Source organism: Zosterops lateralis, assembly GCF_965231275.1.
Source record: "Zosterops lateralis genome assembly, chromosome: 2".
NCBI classification, from domain to species: domain Eukaryota; kingdom Metazoa; phylum Chordata; class Aves; order Passeriformes; family Zosteropidae; genus Zosterops; species Zosterops lateralis.
This window is the reverse complement of record NC_139763.1, coordinates 79,649,159-79,677,000: the sequence shown is the minus strand read 5'-3', so window position 1 is coordinate 79,677,000 and position 27,842 is coordinate 79,649,159. Positions and strand designations below refer to the sequence as shown.

At 39.7% G+C, this 27,842-nt stretch overlaps 2 protein-coding genes across 3 annotated transcripts; one reads left to right on the top strand and one right to left on the bottom strand.

Moving 5' to 3' along the window:
- Positions 1 to 964: 964 nt before the first annotated feature.
- MRE11 (MRE11 homolog, double strand break repair nuclease) lies at positions 965 to 21,534 on the bottom strand. Of its 2 annotated transcripts, XM_083854809.1 has the most exons (19): positions 21,323 to 21,534; positions 20,699 to 20,831; positions 18,201 to 18,361; positions 17,533 to 17,620; positions 16,478 to 16,619; positions 14,938 to 15,052; positions 13,732 to 13,917; positions 13,100 to 13,271; positions 12,309 to 12,389; positions 11,637 to 11,763; positions 9,740 to 9,840; positions 8,414 to 8,587; positions 7,180 to 7,242; positions 6,066 to 6,282; positions 5,034 to 5,117; positions 4,018 to 4,073; positions 3,487 to 3,557; positions 3,038 to 3,116; positions 965 to 1,945 (listed from the first exon to the last, which is right to left on the bottom strand). In XM_083854809.1, the coding sequence occupies exons 1-19, from the start codon at positions 21,340 to 21,342 to the stop codon at positions 1,901 to 1,903; spliced, it is 2,115 nt and encodes a 704-aa protein (XP_083710935.1). In that variant the 5' UTR covers positions 21,343 to 21,534; the 3' UTR covers positions 965 to 1,900. The 2 variants fall into 2 exon arrangements, with proteins under 2 accessions (XP_083710935.1, XP_083710936.1); XM_083854810.1 differs by lacking the exon at positions 21,323 to 21,534 and having other exon boundaries at positions 967 to 1,945; positions 18,201 to 18,342; positions 20,699 to 20,822.
- Positions 21,535 to 21,554: 20 nt separating this feature from the next.
- ANKRD49 (ankyrin repeat domain 49) lies at positions 21,555 to 23,774 on the top strand. Its single transcript, XM_083854808.1, has 3 exons — positions 21,555 to 21,632; positions 22,108 to 22,378; positions 22,825 to 23,774. The coding sequence occupies exons 2-3, from the start codon at positions 22,121 to 22,123 to the stop codon at positions 23,281 to 23,283; spliced, it is 717 nt and encodes a 238-aa protein (XP_083710934.1). The 5' UTR covers positions 21,555 to 21,632; positions 22,108 to 22,120; the 3' UTR covers positions 23,284 to 23,774.
- The last annotated feature ends 4,068 nt before the right edge of the window (positions 23,775 to 27,842 follow it).

Genomic DNA, 27,842 nt, shown 5'->3' with positions numbered 1-27,842 from the left:
TGTATTCCAGCAAAAATTATCATTTTTGTATATTTATGCTCCTTGATCTAATTCTTAATTTCTAGCAGGGTACCCTTGCATATGTAGCTAGAGCTGTCATTGCCTTTGAATACCAGGTACCTCCAAGAGAGCAGGATATCTTCTCATCTCCAAAAACAGGCTGCTGGTAGGATGGGAATCTCCCCCCAACTCAGCTCAAGTCCACCCTCCTCTGAGCTGCATTCTCTGTCTTGTGATCCAGAGGAGGTGATCCAAGCACACGCTGGGCAGTCACACCCAAAATACCCACAAACGATGATGGAAAAGCCCAGTGGAAGCTCTCTGTGTCAGGGGTCTCCCATGCTGCTGGTGTGTCTTTCTCTGCTTCACATCACCTTTCAGATTTAGTTTGTATTTGAAACATGCTCCAGTGTGAGCTGTTTAAGCAGCTCATGCACGTTTGGTTGTTACTAGAGAACAGGCTGTAGCAGATTTGGCAGCTTGGTACCTGCTCCTGCCAACTTCACCCTTGTTAAACAATCCCCAGCACTCCAACACTAAAAGAAGCAGCTGCACAGGAATGCCAGGATTTGGCATGCTGAATGTATTCTCTAGAAATTACATCATTTCACAGGTACCTTTTATAAAGTGAAAAATAATGTCTGAAATAAAGCTATATAGATGGACCATGAATTCAGTAATAAAAGAAGTCACCAAAAATACCTGTGCAAGGGTACTCTTAAAAAATTATACCAAATTAGAAAATTTGTTGGCCTGGTGGGAATAAAAGATTTTAAGAAGAATATAAAATAAAAAAGTTTGGAAGCATTCAAAAAGAGGAATAACACCGCTTTTTTTCTTTTTAAATACACAGCACAGTGTGCTTTTCTCCCCGCTCCTGAGAATAATCTTTCACTACCATGGCTTTAATGAATTTTTGAGCTCTGCTGAATTTTTGAGCTGCTCTGGGACAGAAGAACTGAAGTTACATGAGTGAGAAGTGATTTTTCAAGAACTATCCAGTGTGAACTCTGAGAAATCACGTTGATTTTTGGAGCATCCTATCCCCTCGTACCAATCACATAAATGTTTAGGACAAGCATTTCTCTGCAGCCCAGTCTTTCTCCACACACCAGTTACATGTTTTCCCCTGAAGTGAAGGCTGCTATGTTTATCTTCCACAGATAAAACACAAAGCCATTGTGAATTTGACAGCTGTCTGAAAAAAAAAAGTGAAAGGGAAGAAAGAGTGTTTGATGTGATTCCTATTATTCATATGCACTCAGCTAAAATCTTTTCCTATGAGGCGTGTAACATCAAAATACAGAGTCCTCTTTTGTACTTCTTGAATTACAGAGCTGAATTCATTCCCACATGCTATGTTTAATAATAGTGCAATACTGGGTTAAATTCTCTTGGTAGAATTGAAATCATTAAGACATTTTACAGCTTCCATACTGAAAACTGTATTCTTGTGTACAACTATGACCCTGAATTCAGAGTTTTCAACTGTATCCATGGTAAATTGCAAGCAAGGACAAGTTCCACTGTGCTGAGAGCATGTCCATATCCATACCTGCAGACTACTATAAATTTACTTCTCTGCAACATTCAAACCAAAGAGATGGAGTTTTCTATAAAAGATATAACCGTCATTTTTATTATCATCCCAAAAAGAAAACAGTTTCAGAGTTTTAGAAAGAACTTGCACTTTCAGGCAGTTACTTTAGAATATGAGACCTTCTAGTCTAGTGCATCAAGCAATGTAACAGACATTATACTAAATTTGGTGCCGCTGAAAAAAACCCAACGAACCCAAAGCCATCATTTACAGAGAAATATCACATAGAGAAAATCTTGTAAACTGCTTTCCATTTTCTTCACAAACTTCCACAGTCTCTCTTGCATAGGGAGCTGGAAATCACTTAGTTCTTCTTGATGTTGCAGGGCTCGTGAATGGATCATCCTGCAATTTGCAAAGAGATATGTATTACTGAAACTAGCAGGCATTCCAAGTCAGAAAGTCACCTTTAGATTAAACTAAAAAGCCTGGCCAAATGATTCCATGTTTCCTGACAGACCTGTTTTTGTTGGTTTTGATATGAGAGAAGTCATTTACTGATTTAAAAGGCCATGTGACGTATGTGCAGAGAATAGTTTATGTCATTATGACCAGAACAGCTACTTTGAAATAAAGAACAATCTCTATTTCAGTTGTAAATGAGCAGCACATACCTCAGTAAAATTATATCTGTATACACATTGCACATCATAATTTACTGGTATTTGTATGAATCAAAAATACTGTTTCTTTTTGCATGTTCAAGCAAACATGTATGTTTTTATTTCAGGTACAAGAAGAGATAGCACAGTGGGGAGAAGGGACAAGAAAGCAGTATTTTCTCTGAAGTGGCCATCATCTGACACTGAAGGATTCTGACCATGCGTGACAGACTGTGAAAATAAACTACAGTGTTTGACAGAATAGAGTGTCTTCTATTCAGTGCAAAACCGTGTAAAAAGTTCTACTTGTTTAATTGTGGAAGAAACAATTTCCTATCAGTTCAAAGATATACTGCAAGAACAGACATATTAGACCTGTCAGTGTTTTAAGGTTTTAAAAAACTGTACTTAGATAATTTGCAACAATAAAATGTCCTGGGAAAAAGCCATTTCAAAATGAAAAAAAAAAAAAAAATCTTCCTTTTTACAAGAATAAAATATATAACTAAATGAAAAGATATAGCTAAGCACTAGAAGAGATTATAATTACTTTCTCTCCCAGGCAATTCCAGGTCCACATTTCAGTAATGACAATTCACTGATTAAAAATTGAAGGGAAAAATGATTGCATATTTTTCTGAGGTCCCTTTTAGACTTATTTTTGATAATTATGCAGGTAGTCTAATCAAAGTTGGTTACAATAATCTAGCCCTGTTAGTAAAAAAAATAATAAATTCAATTTCACTCTGATTGCTTTACTCAAATAGCTGTAAAACAGTGAGCTGTAGAAACTTACATGAAATAAAACTAAAAAATAGTACAATATATACCATACCTCATCTGAGTCATATTCAACTCCTCTAGATGCTTGGCTTTGTGAGCCTCTTTTACTAAAGGAAGATACAGTTGGCAACCTTGAAACATACAAAGAGAAAAAGTGGCATCAGCATGTTCTCAGTCACCAGACATTCAAATAACTTCCCCTTTTAAGAGCTGGATCACCAATACACAAAATAAAAATAAATATACATAACAGTAAGTAGAACAATACAAAATCTTAAAACAATATATTAATACTAAAGCTCTGATCAAGTTTACCTCAATCAATAATCTAATTTTTTCTGTTATAGAAAGATAAACCACATAAGCAAGTAAAAATTTATATAAATTCTCTAAGCAGTGTTATGACTTTCCTAAAAATCTGGTAGACAATCAGATCCTTGGACTCTGCTGATTACCAGTCAGAAATAAGGCACACATTGCATTCATGAAGCAAACACTGACCTTTGATTTACTTTGGAAGAAGGAGGAACAAAAGAACTATCTTCTGCATCAGAATCAGCATCTACAATATCCTGAAAAAAAAAAAGTATAAAGTTTTTCCATAGAATTTAGTTTCTTACAGAGAGAGTGCATAATGTGTCAGTACTATAGCACAGAACCTCTGGGGTTTTTCCCAACCTGTTTTAGTTAGAATAATATACACTTGAGAGGGCTCCAGCCTAGAACTGCACAAATTTGCAAATACAGCACAAGTTTATTCTTCATATCTTTGACCCTGCAGAACCCACCAAAAACACTCATGTATATACACCTCCTATCTTAGACTATGGTCACAAATAAAACATGGCTTTTCTCAGACAAACGCAATGACAAAAAAGGATAAAAAGGTCTAGATTAACATGTAGAAACTTAATGCTGGAACTGATGGTTTGGGAACATCTGCTGATTTAGGCTCATGTTTTGACTGTGTATTTATTTTTCAAATCAACAGTAAAAGACAGCATAGCTTCACTCGTGCAACAAGGTGTTTACCTCAGAGTAAGACTGGAATGAATTTAAAGAGTGGTCTGTTTTCGAAGACCTAAAGGCTGGAATAAAACAAATGTAATACTTTTAAATGCTCACACAATTAAACGCAAACAACATTATATAGTTCCTTTTATTTAATATCTGCCTAGCATGCATTTCCACTGCAAAACACCCTGTAAAACAAACAAACCAACCCAAACCATAGATTAAGTCTGTCTACCCAGGGATATAACCCTCTGTGCAACTCCAGCCTGGCTGAAAAACCATCAGTAATGTTGCTTAATAGGACAGGAAAATACTGAAACTGTAACTGAAATTCCTGTACATCGAACAGGTTAAATATGAATGCATCTGCTAAAATTAATTTCTCTGCATATTTCAGGTCATTTGCTGACCAATTTAAAATTGAGGTAATTTGCTGATTAATTTAAAATTCAGTCTACCTTGGGGTATTTTGTGGGGGGGTTATGTGTAGATTAGTGAGTAGCATTTTTTTCTTTAATTCTCAGATTACCTATGCTGTTTCCTCAGTGCCTTCCCTCTACAGCAAGGCAGAGCCACTCTTATATATGTAGGCAGCTTAAAGATAAGGCTTTCTTCCCAAGTAAAAACTGGCATTCCCAAAACTTGCTAAAATGTAATGCTAAATGAATTTGCATTAAACCCTACTAAGTTGTAAGCATCAGTCAAATTTAACTTTATATCCCCTAAGGAATATTCCACCTAAAATGTTAAGTCACATTCTTTCTATGCTTATTCCTTAAGAAACTGCATTATGTAATATGTTTCCTGTTTGCAGTTCTAGCCAGAAGTTTCTAATACATTTCATTTTACCCCATGACAGAAGAATATCACTATTTTTTTTTCCTTTTTTTTTCTTTCTCTCATCACTGTTAGTTATTCTATTTTATTAGTGGTGAAAGAATCTCTCACAGCTGAAATGGACTAATAGAATAAAAGGCAATTAAAGCACCTCATCAGCAGAGCAGATTAGAGTAACAGACAGATCACAGGCCTACCATCCATGATCGACATATTCTTGCCCCGCGCAGATACAGGCTTGTAGGATCTGCTGCCAGAAGCTGACTCTTGGCTAGTGGTTCCTGTAGAGATAACAAACAAAATGCAAATCTGTTCAGCAGTTATTTTTTTTTTCCTCTTTAGTCTATCATTACTGAGTGGGAAGTCACTTGAAAATATCTACAATCCTCTTGACTCCTCACTTTCTCCTTGAATTAAAGCCCTCCTTATATGCAGAAGAACTGCTCAAGTATTGCGCAGAAGAACTGAGTCAAGTATTCAAAGGTCCACAGACACAACCTCAACACACAGGGCTCTACTCTAATGGGATCACAACAGTGTTGGAGCACAGGCTCACAGAACTTGTTTAAAAGCACTCACCAAATCAGACCAAATATGACAGCCTTTATTTCAATTCAACCTGCTCGCAGACATTTGGGCATATTACTGAGACAACTCAAAGGAGTTATGTATTTATATATTTATATTTATATATATATATATACACACAGTGAAAGTACATGTATAATGGAAGTACCACTACCACTGTAAAGTGTACAATCACACTCAGTCCAGGAGCTATTTAACACTTTTTCCTTAAGAAACACTCCCCAATTTTTTAGTCACTAGAAACATTAAAGTCTCTTGTAAATCACATCAGGATAGAGGCAATCTGTACCTCCACTTAACAATGACCACATGCATTACCTTTAGCAGTGACAAAGGTCTATCCACGCACTTCATTGTCCAGACCTTCCCAAAAATGCATATTTTAGGAGTATACTAGGCTTCCACAGCTGGGAAGAATGACATTTTCCTTTTAATCACAGTGAAAAGGTCACAACTTCAGCCTTGTAAGGCAGTCAATTGTATGTAATAGGATGCCACAAGTATCTGAGAAAAGTTTTTTTTTTTTTTTCCAGTAGTTCTTAAGCAGCAAATTTCCACTTGATGGAAGCATCAAGAGAGAGTCACCTTTTAAAGAAAAAAAGTCAGGAACCGCAATACAAAGACTGCCAAGTTTTTCTTACCTCTCCCTCTTCGAGACGAACCTCTTGCTGTTGAATTCTGCCCTCTGGCACCTCTTCCCCTGCCTCTTGCCCGACCCCTTCCTCGGCTCAGTGTTGAAGAAAGGCCATCACTTGGATCACTAGTGCCCATCATCTCCACATCCATGGACTCTTCATCACTGGAGTCTGCAACCAGGACTCCATTTTCAGACCGGTTGGCTCTGGCCCTGATCATTGCCTGAAATGGAACAGTAATTACAGGAAAAAGAATCTTAAATCATGAAACACACCATTGTTAAATCCTAGTTATGCACAATAAATATATAATATAAATGTAAATTTAAAAATGTAATTCTAAACCAGTGAGGCTTAGAAGACACAAATCCAGCATTATGGAAGGTGAAGACAACTGTGAAAATACTTAGTTTATTTAATTAGATGTGTACATATAAAGTAGTTAGCTAAGATCTGTTAAGATCTGCTTGGTAATGTGACACATTGTCAGTGAAGTTTGGTGAACAGCTCAGGTCATCCAGTGTCAGCTCTGCTGACCTGAACTTTGTGGGTGCTTAAGACAACTAGCTCAGGTGATGATATCCCAGATTAGGAGAAATGAATCTCACTCCAGGTGCCCTTCATTTCAAAATTTTATTCCAGTCCCATATAACTTGCAATGACAAAGGAGCACCCATGCTATCAGTGGCTGGCAATTTTTTTTGGAAATATATATGTAATCAAAGTATGAATGTGTGGGAGATCTAAGATTTAAGATTGCTGATAAGGACACAGTACCTAAGGGTTTACCAATACTCCCCATTTGTTCCAGTAATACCACCCAATATAGTCCATCCACATGTCCACTGGTGATGAGATCACGAAGAGTTCAAGCTGAAAGATCTTTGAAAATCACCTGCCTGGTCTAACCTCAGTTAAAAGCAAGAAATAATGAACATTCAGGTTCAAAAATTTGTAAAAGAAAAGAGACCTCGAAAGCCAAATTGAGAAGCAGCTCAGGTATGTATTATCCTAACAAAGATTTAAAAGGACAATGGTGAAGCACTGCTAAATGACTGCATTTATATGCAGAAGTCAGGACTCCATTTTTCAGCCTATGTTGAAAATTCAGAATAATTACCTCACGGACTTCCTTATCTTCTTCTTCAGTATTCTTTTTTCTACTCTCCCTGAATTTTCGCACCTGAACAAAAAAAAAAAAGGTTCCTGTCAAAATAACAGTTCATGTCATACAATAATCAAAATACACTAAGTGCAAAGCTTTAATCACTGAATCATTAAGTCAAGCTCATGTGAGAAGTGAAGAGTCCAAGAATAACTGAACAGTTTGTTTAGGGTCCTTTCATGCTGTCCTACAGTTTAAGACTCACATTCTGTTAATAACTGGAGTTACATCACTGGTGAGGAAGAAAGCTTGGGACATGATGGAGACACTGTGTTTAAGAGAAGGAGAGTATAGTAATTTTTATAATAAGGGACACTGAAATATGAATAATTGGAAAAATAGGTAGAGATGAAGAAGCAAGACAGAAAATAACTATTGTGAGAAGAGACAATGTTGCAGTACACATACAACTAAGGAAGCTCAACTTGACAAATATGGGAAAAGACATGAGGCATGACAGAAAGATGTTAGTTCTAAAGACAAACAACAACAAAAAACACCCTAAAGTGTCACAGAAAGCCTGCAGACACTAACTGTTCATGGTCTCTTTCAACCCCTCGTGAATTAAAGCAATCAATAAGAAAACAGGTAGATGCAGCCTTCCTTCCTCACCAAATTATTCTTTAAACAGTGCACAGATAAACTGCAAAACATCTTCTTCTACAATGTTGAATATTAGAACTGAATAAATACATGGGGCTATATGGAAGCTCAACAAGTTGACAAAAATGTCTTTCAAGGGTTGCTGAATACACATAACCCAGACCTGTCTCTGGAATACCCTGAGCTGCAGGCAGTTAGAAGCAGGTAGAGCACCTGAAGGATAAATTTCCTTTATGCTTGTCCTGTTCTTGTATTCTTTCCTAAGCAACATGAAAAAGCTATGAAGAGATTATACCTACCATCTTTCTCACAATAGTGGTAAATATGTAGTTCTGCATGTATTATAGATTTTTTCTACGAATGTGTGTGCAACCTAAATCCCATTTTCAGTACAAGTTTTGAAATCACATTAGAAATACTTGAAACTTTATAATAAATTAATTATTCATTTACTAATTGCAAAAAACAACTAGAGGCAAGTGTTGCAGATGCTCCACACACAGGCAAATCTATTAAACCATGTTTGAGCACTGATTTTTCTACTGTTTTGGCCTCTCTTAGGGAATCAATATTAACAGAACATTACCTCCTCATCTATTTTTTCTTCCTCTGCATCAGTGCGACGTTCCTTGAGAAACCTCTGTGTTTTTTCTAGTTGAAATTTCACCAGCTCCTCTATGGCATCCTTTTCCTCTTTGTCCACAAACTCTTGCACTGCTTCTCCCATTCCTCTTTCAGTTAGAAGTGAAAGCTGTACTTTCTTTAGAATTGGGGAAAATAATTTGTTAAGAAGCATCTGCCATTAGAGAAAGCAAGCAATATTCCAGCTGTCTCAGACAAATATCACATTAAGTTGGTTGCACAAACAGTAATGTGCACTGAATATTTAAATCAGAGAAAAGCATGGCAACAAGCAAAATGTTACTTGTCATAAATCAGTTACAAGTCTCTTGCAACTAGCATGTCGCACCAGCTTTACAGAGTATTTTTCAATCTAGATAAAGCAAAAGGCTTTATGAACAATAAAAAAGCCACAATGCTAAAATAAATAATATCATAGTATCTAAAATAAAACCTTTCAGGAAATAATACTGTCCAGAGGAATGAACTTTGTAGCTATTATAAAATAAAATAAGTATAACAAAGGAGCATGATTTATGCTGTCCTAATACTGACACCTAGCATGTGTCTAAGGTTAGGCAAGATGCTGTAATTCAAAGGATCTTTACCTCAAGAATTCTTGCTCTAAAGACTTTCTACAACTGAAATAGCTTCTGCAAGTTATGCTTGATCAACTACATCAAGCATTTGTGCACCTGGCTCACTGATTATTTTTTTATTTATTGGATGTTACTGCACTGGTGTTGGGAAAGGGAAATATACTAGATTTAACAACAGGGTGGGAAGAAAGTAAATTATCTGGGGTCTCTCTTCCTTCTCCCTGCTCTGCTTTAAATAAAATGTGGAAGTGCACTACATCTGAGGACACAAGCATACTGCAAAGTAACAAGTGACTAAGTCAGCTGGTAATAGTAAATGCTACAGTCTCACACTGTAGCCCTAGAATAAATGAAGGTAGCCCTTCCCTCACATGCTGCCCCACATTTTCCTCCCGCACTTGAGTACATGACACATCACTTAGTACAGGGCACACACTGCAAGTTCACACAAAGAGCTGTCATGCTCTCAAACCAGTGTGTGTTCGCATACCTACACAACCTCTACACAACAGTTATGTGCTCATCTAAGACACACACTTCGTGTGGTAATTCTCAGATAGTTTTATGGTAAACAAATTCACTTTTTGGTGAATGTCAGAGTCTTTTCAGGGCTTCCATTAAGAAAAAGAAAAAAAAAAAAAAAGAAAAATCATATGACATTAAAAAGGAAATTATAAAAGGTAGAAAAATACCTTCTCTGCTGTCTGGAAATACTGCTTTACAAGATCTTCCACTCTCAGTGTCATTCCTTCAGCAGGTCTGCTAACCAATTTTCCAAAATTAAGATCAATGCCTAGAACAGAAAAGCACAATGGCATCATCCACATTTACAGCTTTTAATTTTTACTATCCCACTGACAGTAGCAGGAAAAAAGGTTAATGCAGGCCTCCTAAGAATTGTGGCCCCTTTTAGACGTAAAGCTTTTTGTTCTTTTTAGAGTCTATTCATTGGAAACATGGAGAAACATAATAATTGTGCAGACAACTCCACCTCTAGCAGATAAAAAGAGCTCTAACTAACATATGTCTGGAATTACGTATTGAACACTATGTTCTGAAGGTTATTATAACTGAACTGTAAAAGATCACAAATGGAAGAAAATCATAGGAGCCATCAAAGTACAAAAGTTTTTATAAGTAACCCATTTACTAGTAAAGAGATTTTCCTCCACAGCTCGCTGACTGATTTTCATTAGAAAATGCTCATAGCTCATGCTCCTTCTTAAGCAGCAAGGCGGGAATGGCAGAAGGATGAGAAGGATGGATAATCATCCTAGGTTAGCACATACCACACAAATAACATAAAGTGACTATAGAGTGCTTTAGACTACAGACTGAATTCCTGAAGTCTTAACATCACCTGTACTGAACAACAATGTCCACATTTAATGAAAACTTTGAGTGGTTCATTAGCCATTTCCCTTGTATTAGAGGCTGTCTAATAAAGCAATGCAAAAGCCATAGCAGTACTCTTATACTCCCTTCCTGAAGCTGACATGCCCATTAAATAGGAAAAGTAAATTAGTGAAACATGGTGGCAGACGTAGTGTATTTTGAAAATGTTAATGAGATTACACAACTATAAAAAAGGAAACCAAAGCAAAATAAACCAAGATCAATACAGTATAATTTTAAAAAGCCTCACTAAAAGCAGTTTTTATTCATGAAACAATGTTTTGAACTTCATAGTATTCAGTATTCATTAGTATATATTCATTAGCATAGATTAGATGGTATTCATTAAAACTGGAACTGGACAATGCACTTACAATGCACTTATGCAAACCAGTAAGAGTTATTTAGCACATTATGTTCCTGTACAAGCTGAATCTTCATTAGCTATGTTCCTGTACAAGCTGAATCTTCATTAGCAATTATTAGAAATCCAGTCTTTGGACAACATCTATTAACCATTTATTAAAAATTCTAGGCAACAGTGAGAAATGCTGCAATAGTAACAGCTATTACTGGTCTTGCCCATATATTTGAATAGAAATATACCTGGAAGAGACAAGCCAAGAGCACCACACAATTAATTAGGGCAAACAAAATGCTACCTTATATTTGGACCTTTCTTAAAAGATATATGAACATCTCTTAAGTCCATACCCTTCATTATTATTTTAGGTATGAACAAATGAACTACTACAAAATAAAATTAAAATATAAAGGGAAAAAGTACTATACCCATCTCTTTTCCTTCAGAGTGTTCAAACACAATTGCCTTATTCTGAGAAGTCTCGAGAGGGAGCCACTTAATGCCTTTCACAGTAATTATCACAGAAACATAGAGTAACTCAGTCTGGCATGGGGCTATATGGATTACTATAAGCAACTCAATAAGGTCTGAGGCCAAAGGAAAATGAAATTGTTTATGAGTAACTGTCAGAAAATGCTGTGTTGAATATCAGAATTTTGGACAAACACAGAAATAGAAAAGAAATAATTGTGCAATATATACACTTAAGTAAAACAATGCATCTTTACGCCTCCTATACACACACATTAGATGCTAGACACCAAGCCTTCACAAGTGCTGAGCAACAAAATACAGTCAGGCAAGCCAATGATTCCTTCTTCCATAATCACCTTTTTTCTCTTTCTGTTCACGATGCCTAAAGAAGTGTATGATGTCTTTTGGGTTAGCCACCCTATGCATGTACTTCTGGCTGAAACGATGGACACTGAACGGTTCAAAGCCACCTGCATAATCAACCTAAGTGAGGAAAGGATAAATTTAAATACGAAACAAACAGAAATGGAGAAGCCACACAATTCAAAACAAATTTGTTGCGCTTCAAAGGAAAAAATAATAGTAAGAAATAAGTCAACCTAAAATTAATGCCTTACTATGCAGAAAAGTTAATTGCTAATAACCGCTAATAGTAACATTAACAGGGTAACTAATAATAGCTCATATTTATAACAAAGTCTTAATTTGTTTCATTGACTAGCCTTCACAACAGTTTCCAATTGAGTTAGGAATGCACACAGGGTACTATGAACTAAAACAACTTCACAGTAGATAGCCACTTTTGATGCCCTTACTCAGAACAGCTAAGTACATTTATGACCAATCTCATGCTTTACCTTAGAATACTGGTTACACAGGTAAACAGAAGTATGGTAGGTAATTTATATTTGCCTGTACAAGCAAAAAAATGTATATATTATGTGTTTACACAAAAAGCATGACTTTGCTTTGAAACTTTTCACAGTAACCTTTAAAAACAAAGCAATCCAAGCTGAACAATTTCTTACTCTTAATCTTATGATTGGCTTCTCTGGCTGCCGGGGATTTCCCAAGCGTTCTCTCTCTGCAGTGTCCAGCATCAATTCCACCTGTGAAGGAGAATTATAAATTCAGTTCCACTTTGATCTCTTACAGATGCCTCAACATTTCAAGTATACTTTACAATACATTCAGTTGCAAGGGGAACTATCAAAATAAGTGATTATAGAACATGCTCTCATTCCTGAACACATATGTACCAGTATGCAGCCAAAAGCCATTAAGAATGACTGAGAAAAACATGACAATGAAAGGCTTACCCTCCAGACACAGTGTAGTCCAGCAGTATCTACACCACTGATCTCTCATATTTTATAGCCACTATGCTTTGCTAAATTTCTAGTTTCAGGGAAAAGCAGAAAGAGCCACATAAACCTAAGAACTAAGCAATTAATAAACTTGCTTAGTTACTTCTGCCATTTCAGACTGCATGGCTGAGCTCTAAGGGTTTAGGTCAATATATTTATACTGGTTCTAAAGTAAACATCCAACACTGCCCCAGTCTTAGGTGCAAGCTATTGTACAAAGATGATATGGACACCCAACAAGCAGTTCCAGCCTACTTTAATAGATCATCCTAATCAAAGAATCTGGAAGCCAAGGCTGCAGAGTGAATGTCATGGAATTAACTTCCTATGGAAACACTGTCTTCATATGGGGCAAGACACAAGATTTCTCATCTTCCAGTCTCAAAATCAGTCACAGATCCCATCCCCTGTCCATACACTGTTATCCATAAACTGTTAGCATCACAAGTTACCTTTTCCATGCAGAATGCCTGTATCGCCTGAGTAACATTAGGATTGTCAGGATTAAAAAGATCTGGATGATCAGCTAGAACAATATCCTCTATATGGAATGTTCGCACTGTCTCTAGAGCAATCTTCTCCATTTTCATTTTTTTCCCTTTAACATGCAGCAAACCAATGTGTCTAGAAGGAGAAAGGTAACTTGCTAGAAGTTAAACTTAAGAGAATTATGGTATAATGATTTGTTTTCAAATGTATGTTTACTTTTCAGGAACAAAATTTCAAAAGCTATAGGAAGATCTGTACTTCAGGGTTGGCCCCGCAAAACTTCCATTTTATTATATTTAGATTGTGCTTGTTCCACATACAAGCACTTGCACTCAGTTCCTTGTACTCCAATTTATCAGTATGTAACTCCTCTTAGCTAAGTTCCATTTGCTTCAAATGTTAAATTGCAAGCAAAGCAAAAGTTATACCAGGTACTCATTCCATCTACTTTGCTTTTTACGTCACACTCTGAAGCCAATCCACACAGTAACGTAAGTCTTTTCATACTGGACACAAGTATTTTTCTGTTCTCAACAGAACACCTGAGACATGTAAGACAAGGGATAAACAAGAACAAAAAGAAAAGCTCACGCACTTCTTCACGGCTTCTCCAGGGGACAGAGATGTCACCACTGAACTTCCTGGCTGAGAAATGTAGAAACGTTGCTGCTCATTTTGGAATGGAGCTATTTTGCACTCATGTTCATGACCCCACACAACAAGATTAATAAAGTCATCTAAAAACTGCTCTGGGATGTAGTTGGTAGCTCCATGTTTGCTCCTGTTCAAGAGAAGAGAACAACAATGGATGGGCAAGGGGAGAGTGAAGAAGGAGAAAAACATCAGTGTGATCTAAAATGATACAGGAACTCCAGCAATAATATCAGACATACATGTCAGGTCTTCTCCACGTTTATTCCTTTCACAGTTGTTTAGTTTGGTTAAACAAAAGGGCAACTTATATAGCTCACTTTCTAACATAGCTCACTGTTTTTTGCTCCCCTCCTTTTATTTGGATCTCCCTTTTATTCTTACTTAGCTTTTAAGACTTCTGCTTTTTTTCTACATGAATGCTTTTATAGCATCTCACGGCAATCAGTTTTTGTTGTTTTTTGTTTTCAAATGGTGGGGTAAAACCCACTGAATTAAACAGAGATGGGACATGCTATCCCCAATCCCTTTCTGAAAGAAAAGTGAGATGGGGGAGTGAGCTCCTTCAGTCTACAGGACAGAAATCAGTACATAGGGTAATATGAGCTATATTTGTTTACATCTGCCTCACCATTATTTGGGCATGAGGATTGCCCTCTTCAGAAAAAATCAGAAGAAAGTATTTGGAAAAGAACTCTGTCTGTTCCTACTACCACTGTTGGAGAAGCCTGTAGGCAGACTGAACATGTTACCTACATGTAAAGCACAGCAGTGCAAGGGAACATAGGGTACTTGCTGGACTATGGTTCAAACAAGGATAGATAATACAGTAAGAAGTTTGGTGTTCTCCAAGCTCTAACAAGCAAAAAGGACTTAATTATATGCATATTACATTACAAAACCTCCACTGCCTCTGACTATAAAAGTCTGGGAAGAGATCTCTCAACTTCCCTAATTTATTTCAAACCTTTTCCTTTACAGTTCTTCTCCAAAAAGAGCTGTAAAACAATGTTTTCACTTGTAAAAATCTTAAGAAACCAGCTACTCACAGTAAGCATGAACTAAAACAGCCAGCTTGCTCACCTATCCTTTTCCAGGCAGTTTAATGAAGTAACACAGTAATTTGCTGTAATTCATTCAGTACTGTTACCTATTTTGATGAATCACAAACAAGTTAAACCAACTATCTTCATCTTCTTTTGGTCTCAGCATGGTTACTTGCTTATTGACAAACATACGATACAACCTCTCATCTGGAATAGCTCCTGAAGTGGACAAACAAACAAACCAACAAACAAACAAATTTGTGTGGTAATAAGTCTGTATTTCATAACATTTTTCTAGCAATTGTATTTTTAAAAAGCATGAGGAACAAAAATACAGCAGCTTTCCAGTACTCAAAGTGAGCTTACAAGAAAGGAAAGCAGTGATAGGACAGGGGGATGGCTTTTAACTGAAAGAGGACAGATTTAGGTTGGATATTCTGATGAAGATCTTTACTATAAGGGTAGTGAGGCACTGAAACCGCTTGCCCAAGAAAGTTGTGCATGTCCCATCCCTGGAAGTCACTGATTATTTCCTTGATGATTTTAACTAGGAAAAAAACCCAAATCCAAATTCTTAGCCAGGCTCATGATAGATATCAACAAATCCCATATGGAATGCCCATATTTTATATAAGAACAAATGCTCTCTGAATCAGAGAAAGTCAAGAAGATATAAATAATTCTGGCACAAACACAAAGAAACATGTCATGAACATCTTCATGCAGCAACACTGGTACTTTAGAAAGCTGTCGCATTTCCCAGTAACAACTTTGGCATTGAAAACTTTTGTGTTTTGATATTAGAACATTCCACTTACTACTAACCTTTCAAATACCTAGTAAGCTTTCAAAGTATCTCATTAAACACACAAAATCATAGCCAACTAGGACTTAATTTAGAGCTATAAAAGTTGCTAGGAATTAAGTGTTTAAGCACTCATGACCAGACAAAAAATAAGAAATATGAAAAAGTATCATCTTAATAGTTAACTTCTCTAGACAGAAAGCAGTCAAAAATAACCATTCTAAGTAAGAAGTGAGGGTAGAGGGGAATTCAGTGAAGAAAATACAAAGGAACAAATATGAAGTTGAAAACTTTTCATAGAACCATTTTAAAGCATGAAACTCTTAAGTTTCTTTAAAGAAACTGATAATACCTATGGCAAATGTTACTTATGAACCACTTCAGACAGACACATAAGACATTAGACTTCTGCTCAGACAGCTTAAGTTTTTAAATATAACCAAAATAGCACATGAACAGAGGGTGTTTAAATTTTGCCTAAGCAGGATGAAATAAGCTTAATACACAACAGAGGGAATTTAACAAAGTGATTGCCCTGACTTGATACACCAGCACTACAATTAACTTAAGCAGGGTTCGTTTAACACCAATAAAAGTATAAAAAACAAGTTTAGGAAGATTTATCTAAATGAGAAAAAAAAAAAAAAAAAGCGTCAGCCAGTGACACAAAACAGGAGGAAAAACCTGACACTGTCACAGAATTGATATGCTTTAATTTAGAATCACTTAGACCTTCATGTTTGTTGCAGCCTTTTATGTTTGTTCCAACTTTATTTAGACCTATTAAATTTCAGTAATACATGAACAGTCTAGTCACAGTCTGGCAGACAAATACTTACCCAAGCCATACAGAGCAATTTTTGTTCTGCCTTTACGCAATAAAATGGGACTAATATCTATTTTCTCCACGGAAGTTGAACGTCCAAAGTGATTCAGCAGCCCTGCACAACTTAAAATATCCAATGCACACAGTGCATCTGCCTATGACAAATATTAAGAAACAAATGCAAAATTTTGAATAGAACATTAAGTGTTTCATGTCTAAATGAAAGTTTCAAAAGTAAGAGAGAATATCTTTCCTTAAGTAACTTCTGCAGCTGAAAAGCCCCATAACATATATTAGGAGTTTTGCTAGTACTCTAGACGATAGAAGTAAATCCGTTTTCCTTACAAGTCATACTTTTTCATTTGAACACTATGAAATTAAACATTAAATCATTCAGAAAAATAAAACCACAAAAAACCATTCAAACCAGCCAGTCTCTAAACTACTACAAAAATTATCTGTTTAAGGTAGCTACCTTATAATAAGTTCAAAGTTAAACTGCTGCTAAAACACTCATCTCCGTGATTAACTGCTATTTGATATAAAATGCAAAATTATTAGTTCAACACATGCATTTTAATGTTTTCTAAACATTCTTTTCCTGTTTATTTTTAGTAGCTTGTTTTTAAGCTACCATTTCACTATTATCAGATTATCCTCCTTGCAAATCCATGATGCATATCAATTACATATGTGCATATCAAAATATCAAAATTCTTCTTTAAGGAAAAGCTTTCAGTCTCCACAGATGGAATGTTTTAGGAACTTTCTGAAAAACTGCCACTTTTGGCATGAAAAGTGATTCTCTTCTCAATGACAGAAACCTATATAAATTAAGAAATTAAACACAGTTCATATGGATCTCTTAACTTTTTTCTATTTGCTTTTTAATGTCACACTTACACTTAACTCACTGTTACTTATTAAGAGAATTCCTAAAGATACACAAAATATTTACACAAAGAGTGGAGCGACTGACTAAAACTAGTGTGATCTCCAAGAACTGTATTTCTATACAAGTTTCTATTTCTATATATTTGTCAACAGTACAATTATGATAATAATTACCCCTGTGGGATCATCATGATTGCCATGAATACTAAAAACTGGGATAGAAATGTTGAGATTTTCATCCTGATAATTCACCCAAGGAAACCTGAACAAAAAGAGAAAAAGAAGTTAAACTACATCTGCAAATTTGTGTATGATTCTCCATACTCTTTTCAAATTAACTTAATCACAAATAGATGCGATACAAATCAGAATGAAGTGATTATGAATAAACCTAAGCTTAAACTTAAGCATAAGAAGATTCTTACTCATGGTCTGGAATGGCACTTTCCATGAGGAATAGGTTAGCAAAAGAAACCTACTTTTTTAGAACAAGCCATGAAAAGAATTGTACAAAAATTTGTGTAGTAGTAGTCGATTAGGCTGTGCAACCCTTTTACCGAAACAACTCATGTGAATTGGTTTACTTGAATTGTACTTGCAAAATGGAAACTAAACATTACATAAATATATCAAGAGTCACAGCACATTCACGAGTTTTTCAGATATTGTATACTTTGCTTTATAGACTTAGATGACAGGTGAACATATCCTGTAAACTGTCCCACAGAGACAGGCCTAAAAATTCCAGGTTCCAGTCACAGAGGATATAAAATAAAAACCACAACACACTCACCCAACACACAAACCCAGCTTTGCTTGATAATTTATAGTAATATACTTACTTGCTGTAATGAAAATTAACTGCCTGATCACTCAAAATTTCAAACTGAACAGGACGATCGCCCATGCAGTATTTTCTTAGTGACTCCAAACAAGAGTGTACTGTTTTTCTGGAGGGTTTGTTGTCATGAAAAAGGTCCCCACCTAGTAAAACAAAGTCCACCTGTACGTAACAAAAAGCTTTATTATTTTAATACAACATTTTGTATTGCCTTGAAAGACTTCTAAGCAAATTGTTTAAATTATTTCTTCTAGGGAGTTGTACTCAAATATGAGGAAGTACACTTCTAGGTAAAAGGAGTTAGTAGTAACAGAAACAGTATTTAGCTTCCTTATTAAAAACAGTAATTAAATTATTAATTAAAACAAAATCAAACCCAAAAAGACCCATTTATCAAGAGCTATAGGAGAAAATAACTGATAGTGGTAAAGAAAGGATTAGTGTACTATTGTAATAAGGGTCTCCAAGTTGGGTTCTGAACGTTTTTTGACAGGCATGAAAAGCTACACTATCTTCTCATTGCTGCACTATCTAGTGCAAAGTAACCAGTACCTATCACCACATTATTTTGAGAAGGTACTAGTTGCAGTTTCTGCATATATTTAGCTTTTGGGAATGGATTAGGAAAAAAACTCATCAAAATTACAAAGAATCTGACTGATAAACATCCAGTCCTTAAAAATGGAATCAGAATCATTTTGATTGGAGCTTTAAGACCATCATGCCCAGGCATTAGCCCAGCACTGCCAAGCCCAACATGAAACCATCTCCCTAAGTGCCACATCCATACATCTTTTAGATACCTCTAGAGATAGTGACTCCACCACTCTTCTGGGCAGCCTGTTTCAGTGCTTGACAATATTTTCAGGGAAGAAATTTTTTCTAAAATCCAGTCTAAATCTCTTATGGTGCAACTTCAGGCCATTTGCTCTAGGCCAATCATTTGTTGCTTGGGAGAAGAGATCAACTCCCACCTGGCTACACCCTCCTTTCAGCCACCCCTCATCAAACTTGTGCTCCAGGCCTTTCCCCAGCTCTGCTGCCCTTCTCTGGACACGCTCCAGCCCCTCAATGTCTTTCTTGCAGGGAGGGGCCCAGAACTGAGCACAGGATTTGAGGTGTGGCCTCAGCAGTGCCCAGGACAGGGGGACGGTCACTGCCCTGGTCCTGCTGGCCACACCATGGCTGATCCAGGCCAGGATGGCATTGGCCTTCTTGGCCACCTGGGCACACCCTGGATCATGTTCAGCTGCTGTCAACCAACTCAGGCCCTGGAGATGCAGCAAACTTCCCTAAGAAGTGGAGCCAGTCAGCATATAGGGCCTTCTGTTTCCATCAGAAGGGAGTCTCTTATAACAACTCATATTTTTTCTTCATGGAAGGAGTTTTGATATTGGGCACAGGCAACAACCTCAGCATCACCTCTATGCTACATGAACCACTGTCCTTGTTCAGCTCCACTTGCAGAGCCTCACACCTGCTATGCCAGGGCACGTGGGGACGTGGGGCAGTCATGGAGGAGATGCACTTGCTGTTCTGGACAGGAACTTGTTGCCATTGCCCCCTGTCCCTTAATTTAGTGAGTTCATCCAGAGGGAGTGTGGATAGGGAATCCCCTGGATCCTGTGTCCTGTCTGCCTGTCAGGCCTGTCCCAAGGAAACTAGGGTGTAATTCCAGTAGTCTCTCTCTTATACACTCTCTGATACCCCTCAACTGGAGCTGTGTCTGGATAGGGAGTTCTGTCTGGCAGCTCTGTCAGCCGTGGTGGATGCAGAGAAAGGCCATGGCTTTCTGCCAGAGAGACACCACCGCTCCCTGGTGGAGCTGGCAGGGCTCAAGTGCTGTTCCTGCACAAAAAGTCACACCATGGCACATCTGTTTGCTGTGTTGGTGGTGCTCCTGCTTGCTGCCATTCTCCAGGAGCTTCTACAGGTGTGGGGGCAGTTCTTGGCTGCCACTGCTCCTGACCCCATCCAGGTCCCATCAGCTCCTGGAGGCTCTCAGCTCCCCTGATGTTGCCCCAGTGCAGGAATCCCTTCTGTCCACCCCACTGCAGGATTCTGCTGCCAATTGTGCAGGCACTGGAGCTGCTTGGCACCAGAACTGCTCACTTCAGCAACTCAGCACTGCACGACACTGCAAAAGCTTCTGACAAATCTCTATTGATTTCTCAGAAGGCTGTATATCACTACTCTCACTCTCCCCAATTATTTTCCCTCCTTGCAGTGCTAAACCCTCTCTAGATACCACTGAAACTGGTGCAAGCAATCCAAATACACTGCTAATGCAACCAAAGCCATGATTCAGTAAGAACACTCTCACAAAGAAACAGGAATTCTCTTTACTAAATCAGAAATGAAACTGAAAGCAACAAATAATTCACCACTTGGTTTGGTATTACTAGAGACTGTACCAGGACTAAACTTTACCACTTCTGGCAGATTGGACCGTATTTTCAACAGCCTCAGTCCTTCCCTTTCCAAAAAAGCAGAACTTACTTCATTTTTTTGGGCGTGGTCCAGAATTTCATTAAAAGTTACAAATGTATCATTTCCACGCACTGGATCCTTCTCCAAATAGCCAAGATGAATATCAGTAGCAACGAGTATTTTAAAGGTATCTTCACCATCCCTGAATAAGACAAGAAAAATTGTGTCAGAGAGCAATACATATAGGAAATCTCTACACAGTCTTTACTAAGTTAAGCTTATCTGTCCAAACTCATGAAACACGGAGATTTGCCATAAAACCCTACCAAATATCAGTCCTGTAAGAGTCTCAAAATACTTCACTACTTGTACTGCAAACAGCACATCGCCAAACCAGCCAGCTGGAAGATTCCTTTATCCCGGTCATTCTGCTCTAGTAAAGGGCTGTAACCACTCCTCTGAAGTATCTAATTAAAAGTTAAAGAACCTCTTGTATGCTTTTTGTTTTTAAAAATACTTGTTAAACAGTCTAACTCTCCCTTTGCACTGGTAATCTATACATGAAGACAAGCACGGTGATCTAAGGAGCAGAGGGAAAACACAACTGATGATTCTCAGCTCTCCTTGACTCGTCCCAGACACACAAAACACTTGCTGGCTGATGTGTGGGGACTGCAGACAACGGGAGCTTACTGCGAGCTGATGGCGCTCATCGTCGCGCAGAGGTTCCTCCCGGGAAGGCTCTGGCACAGCTCGAGGAGTAAGCGTCTCTCTTCACAGACCGTAGGCGAAGGGCAGGGGACTGAAGCAGGCGGTGGGCCGGGGCAGGGGCACAGCGAGGGGGGATCACACTGAGAGACCCCTGACCGCCCCCATCTCCGCTCCCGCCCCGCCTCGGGCCCGGCCCCGCCCCTTCCGGCACGTGGGCGGAAGCGCTCGGCGGGCCCGCCCCGCCCGGAGCCCCCGGCGCGCTGGGGCCGCAGCTACCGGGGCTGGGCCGCAGGTACCGGGGCGGGCCCGGCGGGACGGAGGGGACCCGCGGGGATCGGCCGGGCTCTGGCGGGGCGGTGGGGCCTGCCCGGGGCGATGCGGGCCCCGCGGAGGGGAGCGGGGCCGGGGCTGCGGGCCGCGCCGTGGGGGCGGAGCAGAGCTCTGCCCCCGAGTCCGGGCTGCTCTCCAGAGCCTTTGTTGGTAAAGTGAGCGGCGTTCCGGGTGCTCTCGGCGAACCCCCGCGCTGTGTAGAGCTGCACTCTGAAGGTGGTGCCGGTCGGGGGTCGGGGTGAGGCGGTGCTTTTCTGGCGTGGATATTATCTGTGAGTTCTGGCAGAGCTGGCAAAGCCCGGGTTAGGGAGAATCACTGAGTTTTGCCTTGAGTTTCGCTGTTTGTTGACATCCGCATCATCCGTCAGATAGTTTTATCGACAGTGCACCGATAACAGTTGCAGTCAGTAAAAATATTGTGCATCTGCTGCTCACAGATGCTGACTGACAATGAATAAAGACAAGCAAGCTGATGAAGACGATGATGACAGCGAGCTGTTCGAAGACTTCACAGAGCATTTTAACCAACTTGAGCTGCTGGAGACACACAGGCATTTGATTCCTGTAGGAACTCAGAGCTGTTGGTCAGGACAGTCTGATGATGATGATGATGAGCAAGAAAGAACGGAGGAATGGTACGAAATGCAAGAGAAGAAAATGGAAAAACATCCAGAGAAATTGCTACTCTGGGCAGCTGAAAACAATCGGGTAAGTCACTTGCAGTGTTCATATTTATAATATACAAGAATGTTATTTTGAGCTCACATCTGTAGTCTCATCCACAAACTAAAATTTACCTATACTTTTCTTTCTTTCTCTGACCTGCTTTGATCTGGTTTTGCAGGCCACAGTAAAACACTCCCCTTTGTAGCCCATACACACTAAAACATCTCTGGATCCATTTGCTTTTAGAACAAATTTTGATTCTAGTTCAGAGTTCAAGTAACAGCACTTTCTGTAACTTGTATCAACTGAAAGCATGCTAAGCTCTTCATGGCAAATAAGCCCTTTAACTGGGGTGGAGAGGATGTATCTGAGATTTTATAAGTGCTTTTGACGCTGACAGAAATTGCTTTCCATTAACTGTCCTGACCATCAAAGCCGTACATCTTGTTTCATAGAATCACGTGAAGTTCCCTGTTTCCTTTAAACAGCTGAGTACGGTGAGGAGGCTGCTGACGGAGAAGCTGGCTCCAGTGAACGCCCGTGATGAAGATCAGTACACTCCTCTCCATCGAGCCGCCTACAGCGGGCACTTGGATGTTGCACACGAGCTGGTGGCCCACGGGGCCGACGTTCACGCGCAGACCGTGGACGGCTGGACGCCCCTGCACAGCGCCTGCAAGTGGAACAACACCAGCGTGGCCGCCTTCCTGCTTCAGCAGGGTGCAGACATCAACGCGCAGACAAACGGGCTGCTGACCCCCCTGCACATCGCTGCGGGAAACAAAAACAGCAGGGAAACCCTGGAGCTCCTGCTGATGAATCGCTACGTGAAGCCAGACTTGAAAAACAACTTGGATGAAACTGCCCTTGACATTGCAAGGAGGACTGATATATATCACTACCTTTTTGAGATAGTAGAAGACTGCATAAATGCCGTGTCCCCATAAAAGCTTGTGAATGTGAGGTTTTCTGCCTCTTTCTTGTTAGTGTTCTGCATGCCCATCGGTGGTGGTCTGTCTCTTTGCAACGAGGTTTTAATGTAAGACACTTCAGTATTCTCCTCAGGCAGAAATGTCACTTCCTGCAGCGCAGCTCAGTGGTCACGCGTGCGTTTTGAAGCGTTACTGCTGTTAGTCAGGGTAGTCAGAAAGTCTCAGTAATTTCTGTGAGTTTCTATTTAATTAGTGCAGATTGGGAGAGGCCTTTGTAAGTTGTCTGTAGTGTCAAAGCAGGAGGGAAAACTGGAATATTTACTTGATGTGAGAAAATTCTGGCTTGGTTATGCAGAGTTTATTACAGCTCACTTGAAAATTATTTTTTGAGAAATTTTAACTTTTATAAAACTGCATGAAAGCTCAGAATGAATGTGACTTATTTGGGTGATACACAAAATGTTTAATGAACCTAATGTGAGGCTTATTATAAAATAAAATATTTAACCCAAAGTATTTTGTCATATTCTTAATTGAAAGCCCATTTATCAATGCAATCGCCTGTTCATAAATCAAACACATTATTCATAGGATAAGAAAGTAGTTTTGGTTTATTTTTTTCCTGGTGCTTTTCAAGGAAGTGACCTTCCATCAAGATCCTGTCTACTTTTCCCTTGCAATTAAGTTGCATAAAGACCTAATGTCAAGAATGTGGCATTAGTTGGAAAAAATGAGCCACAGCCATGTGAGGATAAACAGCCAACATACTGTTGTGTCTGATTTTAGTTACTGGTAATTTAGTATTTTTCGTGCACTTTTGAGTTAGTACACTAAAATTTCTCCGTGGTAAGGGGATGCAGTATGATTTTCAGCTTCAACTTTACCAACTGTAATTTAGAAGCAGAGCAAGTCGCTTCTCTGTTAAATGAATTGAACTGAAAATTGAATATAAGTGCTGAAGTCCTGTCACAATGAGAGCTGTATATATATAATTTATAATGGGACTTCACTGTCCCATACAGATGCCTTGCTGAGTGATCCCAAGCTCCTCCTGCTAACATACACAGCACAACTGCAGCAGTAGCAACAGGGTTGGTTGGGGTTTGTTGGGCTACATTTGGTGCTTTGATCCAGCTATTGCAGAGGGTGTCTTGGCAGTGTGTAATGTTCAGCACTTTGTTAGAAGATGGAAGCATAGCTTCTGAACCATGAATGGTGTAACGTGATTTTAATGCTTATTATTTTTGAAAGTTTGTTTTCAGGCCTTTTCTGTGGAAGAAGATTAATACACCTTGAAATGTATCAAGGAATGATAGAGACGTGGATTACAAGGCCACTTCAGTCCAACAAGCAGTGCCTGAAGACGCCTCGTTTTGTGACCAAACTAGTACTTTTGGGTAGCAGTAGATACACATCAGTTAAACTGGACTCTGCGGTTCTTCCCCCCGGGCGAGGATGCCATGGCAGGCCCGTGGTGACAGCCCACGGCGGTGCAGAGCTGGCGCTGAGTGACACCGAGGAGCGGCTGTCAATGGCACCCGGAGCTGTCCCCACACCGTGCCCACAGCGACAACCAGGGCCCGCTGTCCCTGGGGCTGCCTGCCGGCCTCACCCTGCCTCGGGAGCCGCCTACCTGCCTCGGGGGCCGCATCCCGCCCTGGGAGCCGCCTCCGTGCCTGGGGAGCCGCCTGTGTGCCCCGTGGGCGGCGGTCGCCAGGCGCAGCCCCGCGGGGCGGCCCCGCCTGCCGGCCCGCCTGGCAACCAGCCCGGTGCAACAGCCCGGCACAACCGCCCGGCGCGGCGGCCGTGAGGGCTCGGCGGCCGTGAGGGCTCGGCCATGAGGGCGGCGGGCCGGCAGGTGTCGGCGGCGGCCGGGGAGCCGGGCGGCGCTGCCCGCGGCGAGCAGCCCCGTGAGCACGGCCGTCCCCGGCCCCCCGCCACCCCGCCCCAGCCCCAGCCCGGGCCCAGCCCGCGGGGTCCCCTCGGCAGCCCCGGCCCTCCCCGCGACTCCTCGCTGGTGTCCCCCGGCAGCGCGGCAGGTGCGGCCCTGCTGCCCTGGGGTGTCCGCATCCCCCTTTAGCTCCACCGAGACCTCTTGCAGCGGGGACATCTTCTTGGATGCCTCTCTTCTGCGGCCCTGCCTTGGGGTGTCTGTCATGGGGAGGCTCGGTGGCCGACTCTGAGTGAGGGGCCCTGGGTGGCTTTGGCCACAGCACAGCCCGTCTGGCTGTACCCACCAGGGTCCTGTCCTGCACCATCCTCCCGTGCTGAGGAATTGCCCAGCGTTGGGAATAGGGCCTGGCTGAGCACTATAATATATGTCTAATGATTTGGTTATTGCTCAGTTCTGGCGAGTAAAGCCTGCCTGAACACTGTCATATATTTGTAAATTATTGGGTTCACAATGTATTGTAGATGGATGCAGGGTAGTGTAACTTGACAATTGCATTCGGCAAAGTGCATCAGCGTTCAGGAGATTTATAACAACTGGTTGTTTTGTAATGTATTCTACTAACAGGGCAGAAATGTGTATATGTTGAGCCACCTAGGAGAGTTAAAGAAATACTGGAGGAGCACTTTCATTTTCAGGAAGAAGAATGCAATGTTAAACATCCAGCTACAGGTAATCCTCTTTATCAGCCAAGGAGAAGTGATTTTTTTGAGGAACTGTGGCAAAAATACAGAACATTTATGTAATTATGTGCAGAACATTTAGAAACGGCAGAAACTTTTTTCTCTCCTTTTTTGGTCAGAAATTATGAGACCAGAGAGAACACAGATATTTCCATATGATATATCAATTCAATAAACCAGAAACAATTGCCAAGCAGTAGGGAAGTTTTGTTACCTTTTCCTTTGAGAGAAATGCTGTAGTTATTAGAATACTGTTTTTCTTGTGTAGGATTGGGACCCACTTCTAAACCTACTCAAAATGAATTTAAAACAGTTGGATTCACAGACAAAAATGTACCTGAATTAGGTGCTGTAATCAGTACCCAGCAGATGTAAAGACCATTTGAGCCTGTAATTCTTATTATTGTGATTAGGCTCTATAGGGAATTAGAGCACACACCTGCAAACAACTGACTTAGGTAGCCTCTGTGTGTAGTAAGAAGAGGAGAAAAGGCACTTTGGACATTCTTTTGACTTGTCCTAGACACCTGTCATTTGCATGTGTCAGGCTCTAAAAGTGCCTGTTCTTTTCCTGTTGACTGAAAAAGGGTGCTGAACACAGAGGTGAGTTACAGATGTTAACACTGGCCTGCTCAATCTGCTCGTGTTACTAAGAGCTGAACACAGCTATTTTTTCTCCATCCCTCTGCCAATGGATCAAAATTGTCTGGAATATTTCAGTCTGATTGAATAAATGGATGCTACCTTATATGTTCTCATGACTTTTGAGGAGTGTCCCAAAGAAATGTATGTTACAAAGGCTTAAAATACTAAAGATAATAGAGAAATACTACACAGGTATTTGTTACAGGATTGTATAATATGGATCTATAGCAAGCTCTGTACAAAAGTTGTATGTACAGCATAATGTTATAGGAATAGCATAACAATGATAAATTATAAATGCGATAATTATAGATGCTGGTGTACAGATTATTCAGTGAGTACTGAATTCCTTTTTCAGCTGTTTGGACAATTAGAGATGCTTATTAAGTGGCCTGGGCTCTGATAGACAACAGTTGTCAGGGTGAATGGTTACTGATTTACACAGTTTAGATTACTAAAGTGTATTGTTTAAAATAAATTAGATTGCCAGTAAATTGTAACCTTTCCTCAAAATAAATTGTCTTTTAATTTTGTTCTGATGGTAATGGCTTTGGTTTTTTGATTGTTTGGTAAGTTTTTGGTTTGGGTTGAGGTTTTTTTTGGGGGGTGGGTGTTGTTGTATTCTATATTTTCATGAGATGCTGACTGCATCAGTGGTATTACTGCTGTTTCTGATTTATTGTAGAAAAGCTGTATCCTACTTCTGTTTGGTGCCTGAGTAGCCCTAAGACTTCTATAAACAGTAGAGATCATTGTACCTTGCAGTCTGAATTGCTCTCTGAAGATGTCAGTATCTTTTCATTAACTGTGCAAGAATATTATTGTGTAGTTTTATACTAATTCTAGAACAAGCTGAAGTAATCAGTTATAAAGCTATTATTTTGCCAAATTGTTAACAGTGGCTCTGGAAGGAGTTTGGAATGTGAAGAACAATTTCTCCATTAGAAGCCTGAAACCAGTGTCACAGAACAGCAACGATGTACTTTTACAGCCTCAATTCTACTCAAGACATGCAAGAATGAAAAGTAAGAGTAAATTATAAGAAACTTCCACTATACACCTCATTTTTAAGTTGCAGGGCATCTTTCTGCAGAGCTAATCCATCTCTTCCTTTAGTAAGTAGGCAACAGACTTTGAAACCTTTGCAGAAGAAATCTGTTCAGGGCTGCTGTGTTGAGTCACCTTATTTCATATTCTGAAACCTTTTGTAAAGGTTCCACATCTATTTTGTGGAATAATCGCTTGGTTCCTACTGATGGATGGTGAGTGTTGGTTTCATGTTCATTATGAACCTT